The 14,414-nt window shown below is 38.1% G+C and overlaps 1 protein-coding gene across 1 annotated transcript; it reads right to left on the reverse strand.

Annotated features, from left to right (window-relative positions):
• Positions 1–1,972: 1,972 nt before the first annotated feature.
• On the reverse strand, positions 1,973–11,642 carry ncbp3 (nuclear cap binding subunit 3). Its single transcript, XM_063011191.1, has 13 exons — positions 11,308–11,642; positions 9,339–9,404; positions 9,148–9,253; positions 8,809–8,934; positions 8,580–8,708; positions 7,787–7,944; positions 7,570–7,678; positions 7,283–7,382; positions 6,785–6,894; positions 6,318–6,624; positions 6,005–6,186; positions 5,182–5,364; positions 1,973–4,103 (listed from the first exon to the last, which is right to left on the reverse strand). Exons 1-13 carry the CDS (start codon positions 11,482–11,484, stop codon positions 3,787–3,789), a joined length of 2,070 nt encoding a protein of 689 aa, XP_062867261.1. The 5' UTR covers positions 11,485–11,642; the 3' UTR covers positions 1,973–3,786.
• Positions 11,643–14,414: the final 2,772 nt, after the last annotated feature.

Here is a 14,414-nt window from a genome sequence, read left to right on the forward strand (position 1 = left end):
CATTAATGTCTAAACCACCGGCAACAAAAGTGAGTACACCACTAAGAGACTACACCCCTAAATGTCCAAATTGAGCACTGCTTGTCATTTTCCCTCCAAAATGTCATGTGATTTGTTAGTGTTACTAGGTCTCAGGTGTGCATAGGGAGCAGGTGTGTTCAATTTAGTAGTACAGCTCTCACACTCTCTCATACTGGTCACTGAAAGTTCCAACATGGCACCTCATGGCAAAGAACTCTCTGAGGATCTTAAAAGACGAATTGTTGCGCTACATGAAGATGGCCAAGGCTACAAGAAGATTGCCAACACCCTGAAACTGAGCTGCAGCACAGTGGCCAAGATCATCCAGCGTTTTAAAAGAGCAGGGTCCACTCAGAACCTCGCGTTGGTCGTCCAAAGAAGCTGAGTGCACGTGCTCAGCGTCACATCCAACTGCTGTCTTTGAAAGATAGGCGCAGGAGTGCTGTCAGCATTGCTGCAGAGATTGAAAAGGTGGGGGGTCAGCCTGTCAGTGCTCAGACCATACGCCGCACACTACATCAAATTGGTCTGCATGGCTGTCACCCCAGAAGGAAGCCTCTTCTGAAGTCTCTACACAAGAAAGCCCGCAAACAGTTTGCTGAAGACATGTCAACAAAGGACATGGATTACTGGAACCATGTCCTATGGTCTGATGAGACCAAGATTAATTTGTTTGGTTCAGATGGTCTCAAGCATGTGTGGCGGCAATCAGGTGAGGAGTACAAAGATAAGTGTGTCATGCCTAGTCAAGCATGGTGGTGGGAATGCCATGGTCTGGGGCTGCATGAGTTTTTTGTTTATTAGGATTTTAACGTCATGTTTTACACTTTGGTTACATTCATGACAGGAACGGTAGTTATTTATTACACAAGGTTCATCAATTCACAAGTTTATATCAAGCACAGTCTTGGACAATTTAGTATCTTCAATTCACCTCACTTGCATGTCTTTGGATTGTGGAAGGAAACCGGAGTACCCGGAGTAAACCCACCCAGACACGAGGAGAACATGCAAACTCCACACAGAAAGGACCCGGACCGCCCCACCTGGGGTTCGAACCCAGGACCTGGCTGCATGAGTGCAGCAGGTGTTGGGGAGTTACATTTCATTGAGGGACACATGAACTCCAATATGTACTGTGAAATACTGAAGCAGAGCATGATCCCCTCCCTCCGGAAACTGGGTCGCAGGGCAGTGTTCCAGCATGATAATGACCCCAAACACACCTCTAAGACGACCACTGCTTTATTGAAGAGGCTGAGGGTAAAGGTGATGGACTGGCCAAGCATGTCTCCAGACCTAAACCCAATAGAACATCTTTGGGGCATCCTCAAGCGGAAGGTGGAGGAGCGCAAAGTCTCGAATATCCGCCAGCTCCGTGATGTCGTCATGGAAAAGCATTCCAGTGGCAACCTGTGAAGCTCTGGTAAACTCCATGCCCAGGAGAGTTAAGGCAGTTCTGGGAAATAATGGTGGTCACACAAAATATTGACACTTCAGGAACGTTCACTAAGGGGTGTACTCACTTTTGTTGCCGGTGGTTTAGACATTAATGGCTGTATATTGAGTTATTTTGAGGGAAGAATAAATTTACACTGTTATATAAGCTGCACACAGACTACTTTTCATTGTGTCAAAGTGTCATTTTGTCAGTGTTGTCCCATGAAAAGATATACTTAAATATCTGCAGAAATGTGAGGGGTGTACTCACTTTTGTGATGCACTGTATGTATGCACAGCTAAGTGAGCAGCAAACTGCTTTTTTTTGCTTTCATGTGAGTTAACATAAACCACATAGCTCATATTCAAAATAAGCAAATTAAGCAACTTTTTTAAAAACTAAACTGGGTTAAAATTCTAATTAAAAAAAATTCTTGTTTTATGACAAACTGTAGGGCAATTATGAAATAAACGTCACCAGTTCAAGAACTGCACATGCTGTTTTATAAGCTTATGTAAAAAAGATGTTTATTTGCACATACAACATACTTTTGGTTGTTATTGAACTCACCAACCATGATAAGAATGCAGATCACATTTTTATGCAAGTGAACATAATACGTATTAGCTACAGTAGTGTGGACCACCTGCAATACAGCACTGATTCATGTGCATAACTGCAGTCCTGAAGGTCAAACGTCCATCATTAATTTGATGATGTCCATGCTCTCACACTTAACTTCACTGATTAAATACTAGATTTAGAGAGTGCAACAATGAACTCATCATTAAAGTGGACTTTGGTGCACCAGAGGGCTACAACACAAAGCTAATTCAAAGTCCGTTGCCGTTCACATTAACAAACATTTTGAGTTAGACGTAATCAGTACTACATAAGCATTCATTCTTAATTCTTGCATGTACATGTCAGTGGCGTGGCAAAACAAAACAAAAATTAAAATGCACACACACACTTGTAAAATAACTTGATTAAATCATTGTCATAATCTGACTGTATAAAAAAAGCATTTCTATTGTATTCATTTGTGTCATGATAATTTTGTAGTGGTGTGCAGCTCTTAAGCACTGTTGTATTGACAGTGAACTGTTTTTGTGATCTAGTTAAACTTAAGACAAACTGCATTTACAAGGACATTTTTAGCATCTTTCAACTATGCATTGATTTTAATGACCGTAATAAGATTACAGACATTCAATTTTTAAAAACTATACTAGGGTTAATTTTTTAAACAAAAGCACCCTGACGTAATTATGCTTTAGCCAATAACCAATTATGGCTATCTGCTCTCCCCCAAACCTGAATGTTAGTGCTAACACAAACACCTATAACCTACGAGAATTCCGGGTTGCATCCTGATTAACATTATACTGAACTTGATACGTGGCAAAGTAGTTACAGTCATGAGTGCCTTTACTATTTTTGTTTATTTTGTTATTTTTATGAGTGCCGTGGGAAATTAAACTCGCCTGCAAACACAAAAGTAAAAAAACCCTCAAGTCAATGCATTTTCTAGATGTCGTCAAATGTCCATATAAACAAAGGTATTTAACCCACAAAATTCAGTTGACCGTACACCTTTCAGGACTGCATTTATGCTTTTACTGCTTTACTGTTTATGGTGTGCACCCAGAAAAATTGCAGAATCTAAGCATTTCCCAGGCGTGTCACAATTGTTTAATTGCAAATAATTCGGCTGACAGCAGTTAATAAAATAGATGCAATATTGCAACCATATTTTAATTATTATTGTCAGCAAGGCAATGAGCTACAATACATGTAACTATTTTGTGAATCGAGCAAATTAGTATTTGGTCATTTAACTCATGTTCAATTAAAAGAAAAGCCAATTTAGTTGTGAGACGAAATTCTAATTGTGACAGGCCTAGCATCTCCTCAACAACCTGGCAACTCTTCCTATGTTATAGATGATCAATTTCAGCAAAACAATCAGTTCTCACTGACATGTTATAAACAAAAAAACTGCTACATCAAATAATAATCTCTGGTTCCGATAACGGTGCATCACCATAAAACAAGTGGCACGTAACACACCACAGCCAATAATATTTCCTTTTTAAAAAACATACAGCGTTGCTTTTTCACTGACCCATAAAATTAGTATTCCCTCTTTTTTGGCAAGGGACATGTCTGTTAAGTGTTCCAAGAGCAGGAAAGGATGTTTGCAGGATCTAGGTGCATGGACTGAAGCTGCAGAGTGAAGACATGTACTTGGAAGTCAGTCGTGCATCATCTACTCCACATTCAGTGGCGCATTTTCGCTTGTATCAGTCTCTTTCTCCAACTCAGGAATCACTGTCAGAGCCATTGCTGCTGTCCCGGCTGATCTCAATCTGCAGCGACGGCAGGTTATCTAGCCGGCTTTTCTTCATTTTGCTGGACTGCTGCTCTTTCTGCTTGATCATGGCCCCCCACATTTTTTGCAACTGAGAATCATTATCATCATCATTATTATTATTATCATTACCATAATCATTGACTCCATCATTGTCCACCTCATCCCTGTTCCTGCTCCCTTGTGAGGACACACTGTTGCCTTTTTGGCTGGAAAGCTTGGAACCGCATTCTTTATCGGAGGGTCCTAGTCGACTCCATAGACCACCTGAGAGGAAATGGCCAGAAGCAGATTTACAGAGTGAGTGTGTAGAAAATACAACCAGTTTATAATAAACAGAACAAATATCTTCTGGAAGTTCAACAAGTATATTTAAAAAAAAATTTCTCAGTTCTGAGAAAATCTGACTAAATTTGACTATTCGGGTGTACACCAATGCTAGCCATTTGTTCATGAATCATCAAACATATCCCCACCGCTTTTTACCATTTTATTTTCATGTTTTACCACTGCCATGGTTGGTCGGTTGTGGTGGGTTTGGTTTCCCTGGAATTACTGGCCTCAATGAAGTAAGACACCCTGGAAAGGACACCTATTCATTGTGTGGACTTGGTCATCCCTCTCCCTCTCAGACATCACCAATCGTGTCAGTATGTTTGTTTATTAGGATTTTAACGTCATGTTTTACACTTTGTTTACATTCATGACAGGAACGGTAGTTACTCATTGCACAAGGTTCATCAGTTCACAAGGTTATATCAAACACAGTCGTGGACAATTTAGTATTTCCAATTCATCTCACTTGCATGTCTTTGGACTGTGGGAGGAAACCCGGAGGAAACCCACACAGACAGGGGGAGAACATGCAAACTCCACACAGAAAGGACCGACCGCCCCACCTGGGGATCGAACCCAGGACCTTCTTGTTGTAAGGCGACAGTGCTACCCACTTAGCCACTGTGCCGCCCTGTCAGTAAGTAAACATCTGGCTGGATGCTTTGGATTTGATTACTGGATCCCATCATTAGAGGGCTAGCATAATTTACAGCTTCTGTTTATTCTGACAACAATAATATTTAAATGAATTTAAACTTAAAAAGGTGTTTAACTACACTTCTATTCTGACAATGTGCAGCATGTTTGGCTTTTCCTATATAGATTAACAGGAATGTAAATGGATTTTCAGACATGGCCTTATCACCACTTCTTGTCTCTACTGTCATGTCATTACCCACCAAAAAAATCTCACTATGATACAGCGGTAATTTTTCACGTGGTCGTTGTGATTATAAAAATCTAAACCTGACAGCCCTACTAAAGCTGCATTACTTAATTAAATTCTTACCAGACTTTGTGTCCTTGGATGGCTCTGGATAGAGGCCCCGTGATTCAGGCTTAGCGGCACCCAATCTGCTGTGAACGTCAGTCAGAGGTTCTCTGCGGGGAGCTGTGTTTCTAGAAGCTACAGGAGACACAGATCGGCGTCTTTCTGGTGAATGCAGCCTTTTTCCCAACCTCTGTCTTACATCTACAAAAGACAAGAACAGGTTGCCAGAAATTCATTACCAAGTAAGCAAGACAAAAATCTTCTCTGTTGCTGTATATATACTTTACTTTTTAAACAGGTATATGAATCCGAACCCAAACGAATGCACAAACAACTAAACTGTACTGACGCTCATATAAAATCCTTTAACTTATAAGATGTATTTTTGTAGTTTTTGTTTTATATTACTTAGGGCTGGAACTAAGAACCAGTGGTGTCAAACTTGAACAGCCTTTAAACACCATAACAATTTATCTCAGGATCAAATGTAATTAATATAAAAATGGCTACGGTGACCCAATGCTCTTAATGTGATTTTAATTTGTGATCTACAAGCCTCTGTATTTTCTTCTAGAGTAACAGACTCTTTTCTAAGGCAGCTTTTAGCCATAGCTCTCCAGCTTCATAGATCGATGCTGATCTTTATAATTACATTTTTAAAGAGGCTAAGTGGAAGATATTTTAGGTAAAAATGCAATTACAAGCAACTTGCAGAAGAACGTTTGAAAATGTGAATTGTTCTCTGGAAGCTTTTCAGTAAGGATTATTCTATTGTTAAAAAAAATTCCAGTTAAAAGAAAAATGTTCAGTGAAAAAGGAGTGGGTTATAATGTAAACTAACCCGTCTTTCCACCGGAGGTCACAGAGGGCCGTGTTCTCTGATGTGAAACACCCTGTCTTTTCTCCTCCAATAACTGCCGGACATCAGTCACCTTTTCTGAGGTAGGTTTGGTTACGCCACCACCGATGCGACTCTGTACGCTGCTGCTGCTGGATGAACCCGAGTCACCACGAATGGAATTTCTAAAAACAGAACAACAAAGTGAGACATTTTTATTGATTCAATTAAATTTTTGGATTGTTCACATGTTCAGTTGGATTTTTGTAATAATGAAATTTCGTCTTTGCTATGTGAAAACTCTGGTGTGTCCTACCGGATACTTTTGAGGTTACTTTCAACCTCATCTGCATACATGGTCATCTTCATGCTCTTTTTTGGTGAAGGTGTTGAGATCATCTTTAACTCTAGGTCATAATCCATTTCATCCGAATCAGAAGATGCTGAAAACGAGCCCCCTAACCGGCTGTGGACCCCCCCTTCCCTCTGTTGTGATCCTCTCTCCCGTTCGCCCCGATCTCTGTACTCCACAACTCTATCATCAGCATCCATGTCTTCCTCGCCATCCTCCTCCTCTTCCTCCTCTTCTTCTATAGGCTCCTCTGGTAGATTCACCAGATCAGCTGTAATTAAAACAAAATGATTTAGTTTTAGGTAAAAGTTGCTGGTAGGAGAAATAAAATAAATGAAGAAAATTGAGATAGCAAACTAATTTAATGAAAACATTGATCCAACTGCCAAAACACATTATCCAGAGTCTTCACTTCCTGACAGGACTTATACCTGAATGTCTGTGTGTGTAAGGTGGAGTGTGTCCCATACTGTCTCCAATTAATGACTTCTTTGTCTTTATAACATCACGCTGGATTCTTTTTGTGTGATACCGCCGTTTCCTACAGGAACAAAAGAAGATTAGCTAGAGTTGCATGATTTGCTATGTAAATAATTGTAAAATACATTTTGTCATTATGTGTCCACATAGATTGTAACTCCATAGGACATGTACGATAGTAATCAATACTTGTCATCAATAACAGTCATAAATAAAACTGACAAATTTTTTTTTTTACTAATAACAAAAAACAATATGATTGCAAATAAACTACAGCAAAGAACTGTTAAACAACACAGTCACAAATAGCACAGAGTAATAAGGCCTTTACTCACTGTATTAAATACAAATAGTTGGTTGATTATGTGAACAAAGTTACGGTAAGGAAAGCTGGTGTGCTTGTGAAACAATTTGATAAAGTTTGTGCTGAACAATTTATTCTCTCTTACCAAGAATTACTTAGGATACCCTTCATGCCCCCATAATTTGGATTGCCATATTTCATATAATACCGACTTCGTCTTGCAGCACCCAATTCCTTTCTATCATCTGTAAAAATAAACATTAAAGAAACAAAATGAATAAACCCTTGTGGTAACCACTTGATATGGTAGCTGCCAAAGGCAAAAAAAGAAAAATAGATATCATGCTGCCATGAACTTTCATGCTAGTATCGTACCAAAAGAGAATGAGATTGGTACAACACTAGTCTACTAGAGGATTACTGTGCACTTACCCTGGGTGGCAAAGCGCAAAAACAGTTGGTTGCCTTTAAAGCTTTTGGTTGTAAAACGCAAGTCATTCCGGAGCAGAGACTCCTGCTCAGCCTGAGACAGTAGGTTTGTCTGTGTACAGAGAGATCAACACCAATCACACTCTCTTAATTATCTACAGCAGTAACTTTTTAAAACATGTATATAAACTGATTGCCTGTAAACTAATAATCCATTTACCTCAGAATTTTCCTGTGGTGTTTTTTTCTCTGTCTCTTCCTCACTGTCACTGGCTTTTCCTTCGCTGTCCTCACTGCTTTTGCCAACCTTTACTACCTCGTCATCATCGTCAACCTCTCCTTCCTCCTCCTCATCGTCAGAGGCATGGTTTCGCCCAGCTGGAAAACATTACAGGTATGTGAATCGAAATTAAATAATATCTCACCAGTGCTGGTGGAGAAAACGTAGAAATCTTAATGTTAAGAAAGATTCTCATGTAATAGACAGGCCTACCCCTGGAAAAATTAGGTAAGAGAGTAAGATTTACAATACAACACTATTCTAATTCCAGCTGTAACTGATTGCTGCATTTTTACAAAACTAAATAGCACGTCTGTCCATATTTGCTGCATTTAACAGGTGTGCTGGTGTACCAGCCCATCAGACCAGCGTTTAAAATTTCCCTGATAGTCACATGCAATTGTGGTAAAGAGTGTTGCCATTTGTTTGTTTTTTTGGGTGGTCATAATGTTTTTGGATACTCAGCATTTAAAGTAGTGTTTGGGTATAGAAAGGGTGCAGCAATTTAGCATTTTATCCTGAAACAACAACAATAAAACTATATAAAACCCTGATGACAAATAAACCTGTATGAAGCTATGTCCTATTTTATCAATAACAAAAACAAACTAAACTAAACTAATAAACATAAGACACTAATTCAATGATCACCCAGTGTAAGCAATAATGTTGCAAGGTCCTTGTATAAATCCTCCTGAGAATTAACACAGTTTAATAGAATGGCAGGACTAACCTCTCTCTGCTTGGACTGTCGGCTCAGTGGATTCAGAAGAAGCAGAGTTAGAGTCTTTGTTTTCAGGCATACGGCTCATGTTAATGAGGGCCCTAGTAGAAGTGATGTCATCCAACCAGACAACATTACCTGTAAACAAAGAGCAAATTTATTATGTTGGTGTGATTTAGTGATCATAATAATAATAATAATTTACCCCAGAAGATTTAAGCAACTAAAATAAACGTACACGATGTGTCGTCGATCCACTCAATGTGGGCTGGCGGATACTCTTTAAAGTAGTTAAAGACATCTTGAGTGCTCATGTCATCCAAACCGCTTAGGTGCAAGGCCTCTAGACGGACCTTAGAGATCGCTGAAAGCCAAACCAAGGGATGAAGTCAAATACACAGCACAATCATGACTTTGAAATTAATGCTTGCCCCATAACACATGGAAGTGCGACCTGTCATTACTAGGTGACTAATGCATGTATACTAGATGTGCTTTTGGACATTGCTGCTGACCATCTAATAAACAGGTTTAAATCTACTGCCAGAGTTTGCAACTGCATGGAAAAACAGCTTACATTTTTTCATAAGCTCTCTGTCGAGAACGACATTTCTCTGAGTGAGATTTTCCTCTGCACGAAAATGAAACCGCCTTGCTCTCTTCTCCTTCTTCTCAATTGCTTCCTAAGTAAAAACAAGACCCAAGACAATGAGTCAAACAAAACTTGGAGAGCTTATACTTAGATAACATAAACATGAAAGGGCTCACCTTTGATGTTACATCGATGCCTGTGATAAAAGCACCTGCCTTGTTTTCATATCTCCGGCTCGTATCCTAAAAAAAACAGACAACACCAGTTAGACAGTTACATACAGTCCTCTGTTTGTATACAATGAAAACAACCCCAAATAACTTCACATCACAAGTAAATTGTGTCAGGTAGACACACTATATAATCAAAGTTATGTGAATACCCGATCATGAGCTTACTGGATATAACATTCGAAAGCTTTGGGCATTAATATAAAACATATTCACCTGTTCATCGATGGGTGTGACAGAAAAATAAAAAAACAAAGCTTCAAAAAGTAGGGTGTAAGGAAGAGTGTATAAATACCTCTGCCCATACAGTGTATATAAACAAACAAATGGACTGTAATCCTGTATAAGTGATACATGTTTGCAAGCACATTTCTCAAAACAACAATATGCTATAGTAAAAACTCTAGCATTATAGGAAATATTTTGGAGTGTGTCTGTGGGAATGTTTGCCCATTCATCCAAAGAGCATTTGTGAAGTCTGGAACTGACAGTGGTTGAGGGGGCCTGGCTCACAATCTCCATTCTAGTTCATCCCAGAAATGTTTGTGAAGGCAGGCTGTATGGCTATGTGTTTGACTTTATACACCTGTGGCAGTGGAATATAATTTTAATATTTAAGAGGTGTGTCCCAATACTTTTGTCCATATAGAGTATGGATATCTTACAAATGTATGTAAACATTTGCCTTTAACTATATGTAAACACCTTCTCCTGAAATTCTATTTTCTGCTGTGTTGTATTGTTTTGTACTTTTAGGATTAGTATCTGATCAGGAAAAATAACCATGCAGAAAAAATAACCGGACTGCTCACACCCTGGACACGAACTTTTTAACCTATTACCCTCTGACAGGCGCTACAGAGCCCTAAACACAAAATCAAACAGACACAGTAACTGTTTTTTTTCCAAATGCCATTAAATCTTATCCATTTATCTTATGCTATTTTTCTATTTTCTGCATATATGCAAGGTTCTGCCTAGTGGGTTAAATTCGTACATTGTCTACATATAGTTTTGTCTGTATATAGTTTTATCTATATATTGTAGAGAGTTAACAACAGCCGATAACAAATTCCTCGTGTGTGTAAACATACTTGGCGAATAAAGCTGATTCTGATATGTTATCAAATTTAAAAAAAACAAAAAAAAACTGGGATCTGGACAAATCCATAATTTATTATGTAAACTTGTAGTATTTAGAATGTGGAGGTTAAAACTCAATTAAATTCTCATGTCATGTTGTAGTGTGTTGTTGTGATTATACAGATTCTTGTTTGTATAATGTGAATCTCTGTAGTGTGTACTATTACTTTTGATTTATGTAACTTGCTACTGAGGCCTTAATTTTCTGTCGGGATTAATAAAGTATCTGTCTATCTGTCTGTCTGTCTGTCTATCATTAAATGCCTAATATGATTTAAACTGTAACTCTGTATATTAATCCCAGCATTGTGTACATTTTGTTTTACCTGTTATTCTGTTTCTGCATTGTTGTGATCTCTAGTAAGTACTGACACTACTTATGAACATGTTATGGTCCTTTAGTAATACATAAAGCAAACGAAGGAATGATCCTTATTTTCTTTTGAGAAATGAACATGACATTATGCAGCTGCTAGATGCAACAATTATCACAACTGACTGTCTTTTTGGTAACAAGTGTTTGTTAGCATTAGCAAGAAAACTTGCACTTGATTGAAATGAACGAAATAAACAACCTGTGTACAAACATACCGACTACAACGCGACGCCAACCATGCTAACACGAGCTACTTTAGGTTTTAATGTGGAAGTGCGCTTGTTAAGGTCAACATCACAGTGGTGCTTTAACTACTCTCGGACACTTTTAACATGACACACCGCTGCTCCTGGGCCTTAAGCAGGCGTCCTCGGAAGCTGATGCTAGCTAACTTACCGGCAACAGTTCCTTCAGACTGCGGCGCACAGAAATATCCTCCAGCTCCCCCTCCTCCACCTCCATAGGCTCCGCTTCACGAACGGGGCCATCCGAGTCCGACTCCGAGTCCGAGTCGGAGCGGTCAGACCCATTTTCAGGTTTCACACAAACCTGCAGGCTCCGAACAGCCGCCATGATGAGCTAAGCTAACCGCTAATTCTGTCCCGTTCTAAACACAGTGGAGCGACGAGAGACGCAGTTAGCACTGTGGCTAATGTGGCTAATGTTGCTAATGCTAACAGAGCGCAGTGAGCAGTGCAGCTTCAGTGGAGGCCTCGTGTATCAGACTGTACCGCCCTCCTCCTCGTCCTCCTCCTCGTCCTCCACCTACTCCTCCTCCTCCTCCTCCTCCTCCTCCTCCACCTACTGCTCCTCACACACAAACCCAGCGGGTCAGTCAAGGTCAGCGACAGTGATGGAAAAGACTGATCATAATCAAACAAAGTCTTCTTCACTATTTATTCACATTCCGATATTAAGTTCAAATAAACACTCACAGACCACTTTAAGGAACCTCACACTAATATTGTCTAGGACAGGGTTTTTCTAACTTTTTTTCAAGCGATTCATATTTTGTTCATGATTCTTTGCGCAACGCAGGCAACACAAGCAATGCAACTGGTCCCACTGTGGTTTACATGATGTAACATAAAGCCACAAGGGGGGATTTGCATACAAGTTTATAATTATTATTATTTTTCTTTGCAACTAATTTTTTCGGCTGACCCAGGGTTTTAAAAACCTGGTCTAGGATTTCCCAGCACAACTACGTGGTAACAGTATTGTTACAACCACTTATTTTGAAATTTGCATTGTTGTGTTGTAGTTGAAATGAAACCTTTTTTGGGGGTATTAACAATGTTGTTTTGCAACTTTATACAGTAATGAATAAAACAGTTTTGCATCATGGTAGTCGGCTTATTAAGTACAACTTTGTAAAAACAATATTTTGTCACCTGCTCAACCATTTGTAGTAGTAGAGAATGTCATAGTAGTATAGTTGAGTAAAAGTCATTGCTTTTTTGTCTTAAAAGTGCCAGTAATTAAAATAGTTGTTACTATGTTAAAAGTACATTTTATTTAAAAAGTAACTAGTAACTAAATATGTAACATTACTTCACACCTTTATTCAACATATTTATACCACTGACGTCACTAGTTTTCTATAGTGGATGGTACCTTACAGCCTAACTTAAAATAAGTTTTGTGTTATCTAATAGCATTAAAAGTTACATTATACCATTATCCTTATTAAGTTTACAGCCATTTATAGATTTTGACTTATCAGAACTCAGAAAAACCTAGAAAAAGCAACTGTTGTTTTCACAAACTAACAAAATGTTCATTTCTCCCATGCTCATTAAACCCCCCTCCTCACAAAAAAACCCAAGTCAGTCAATGTTGTGTTTACAGTGGATGCTGAATATTTATTAGAAAAACATTTATTCTTTATATATAACAAATTCATACATCAATACCAATAAACTGTACAATCAATACTTAAGTTACTGGAATGAATTACTCATACAAAACCAGTGGTTCTCAAACAAACACCTGAAATAAAAATCAAATCACGAAACAATGAACAAAACAATATTACTTTAGAAAAATCAGTAGTTATATAGACACAATTAAACTTGTAACAACGAAAAAAGAGAAATAAATAAAGAATTAAAGAATCTGAACATATTTAATGGGAATGTATTAGTCAAATCTGTGGCAACCTGAACAAGGTGTGGTCACACATCATCCACATTCACACTGTCAAGAACACATATTTTAAAATAAATTAAGAATTGTTCAGAAGAGCATATTCAGATTTGGAAAAACTTACTTTATATTGTGCAGTGATTAAGTGTCTTTAGAATTGTTTTTGGTCCACAATAATTTACATAATGTACAAAATTGGACAAATTGCCAGTTCTGCAAATTATGCAAGGCTCTTATGGGACTAAACAACACTATGTTTAAATTTATTTTACATTTAGGACAACATTTGTGAAACTAGAATAAACACAATAAAACACAATAAAATGTAAAATAATAATTCCTCAAGTACCTTAATACAATTTCAGTGTAAAATGAACAAGGTTAAATAAACTGGAATAATAATAATTATTAATAATGGTATAAATTATTCATTATTATTAATAATCTTATGCAAGTACTCATTTAATAAAAAAAAGTGTATTCTGGTACATTTGACACTTGCAGAAATATTTGTATCATGGAAATCAACCACACTTTAGGTCTGTTGTAACTTGAACAGGTTCCCTCCTGATCAACATGTTAAATGTATTCAGATTCTACTAAATTATTTCTGGTCAGTATTGGTGACTTTACAGTTATTCTGGGCTAAATGTATGTTGATTGTGATTTTTTAAAATACATGATATTGCATTACTTGTGGCCTACATGATATTGCATGAAGTGGCCTACATGTTTTCAAAAAATCATTATTCATGACATCTTATAATACGACCGAATATTTTTTTTTTAAACTACTGAAGAAAACAACATGGGTTTAAAATAGTGGTTGTCTATTGGGCTGCCTTTTGCAGATGTTATGTCACACACACACACACACGGCAACCCTCAGTTGGCACAGCGATAAATTACGCCAACCCACTACTGCTGGGATCAAGAGTTCGAATTCCCAGCAGTCAGGCATCTTCATACAGAGATGCTACTCCATTTTGCCCAACGATTCCAGGAAGCTGGACCTGCTGCAACCCTGACCAAGATAAAGTGGTGGTAAAACATGAAAATGAGATGATAGAAAAAACAAAGAGTGATTTTCCTGCAGCTGTTAAATGTATTTAGACAGAGCATAATCAGTAGGCAGTACCAGCCCCAATTTGTGTAAATTAGTTACAACATCAGTACACTCATTGCTAGTACCAGATGCACTGTGAGTGCAGTTTGCATTAGCATGCAGGGACACTTTGCATTGTTTTGTTACCTTTATATCATTGTTTAATTAATTCAGTGATCTACTGTATTGCTATTAAAAGATCTGAACTCAGTTATTGTTAACAAAATGACAGGTATATTATAAAGTCAGC

Source organism: Trichomycterus rosablanca, chromosome 16 (assembly GCF_030014385.1).
Source record: "Trichomycterus rosablanca isolate fTriRos1 chromosome 16, fTriRos1.hap1, whole genome shotgun sequence".
NCBI lineage: Eukaryota > Metazoa > Chordata > Actinopteri > Siluriformes > Trichomycteridae > Trichomycterus > Trichomycterus rosablanca.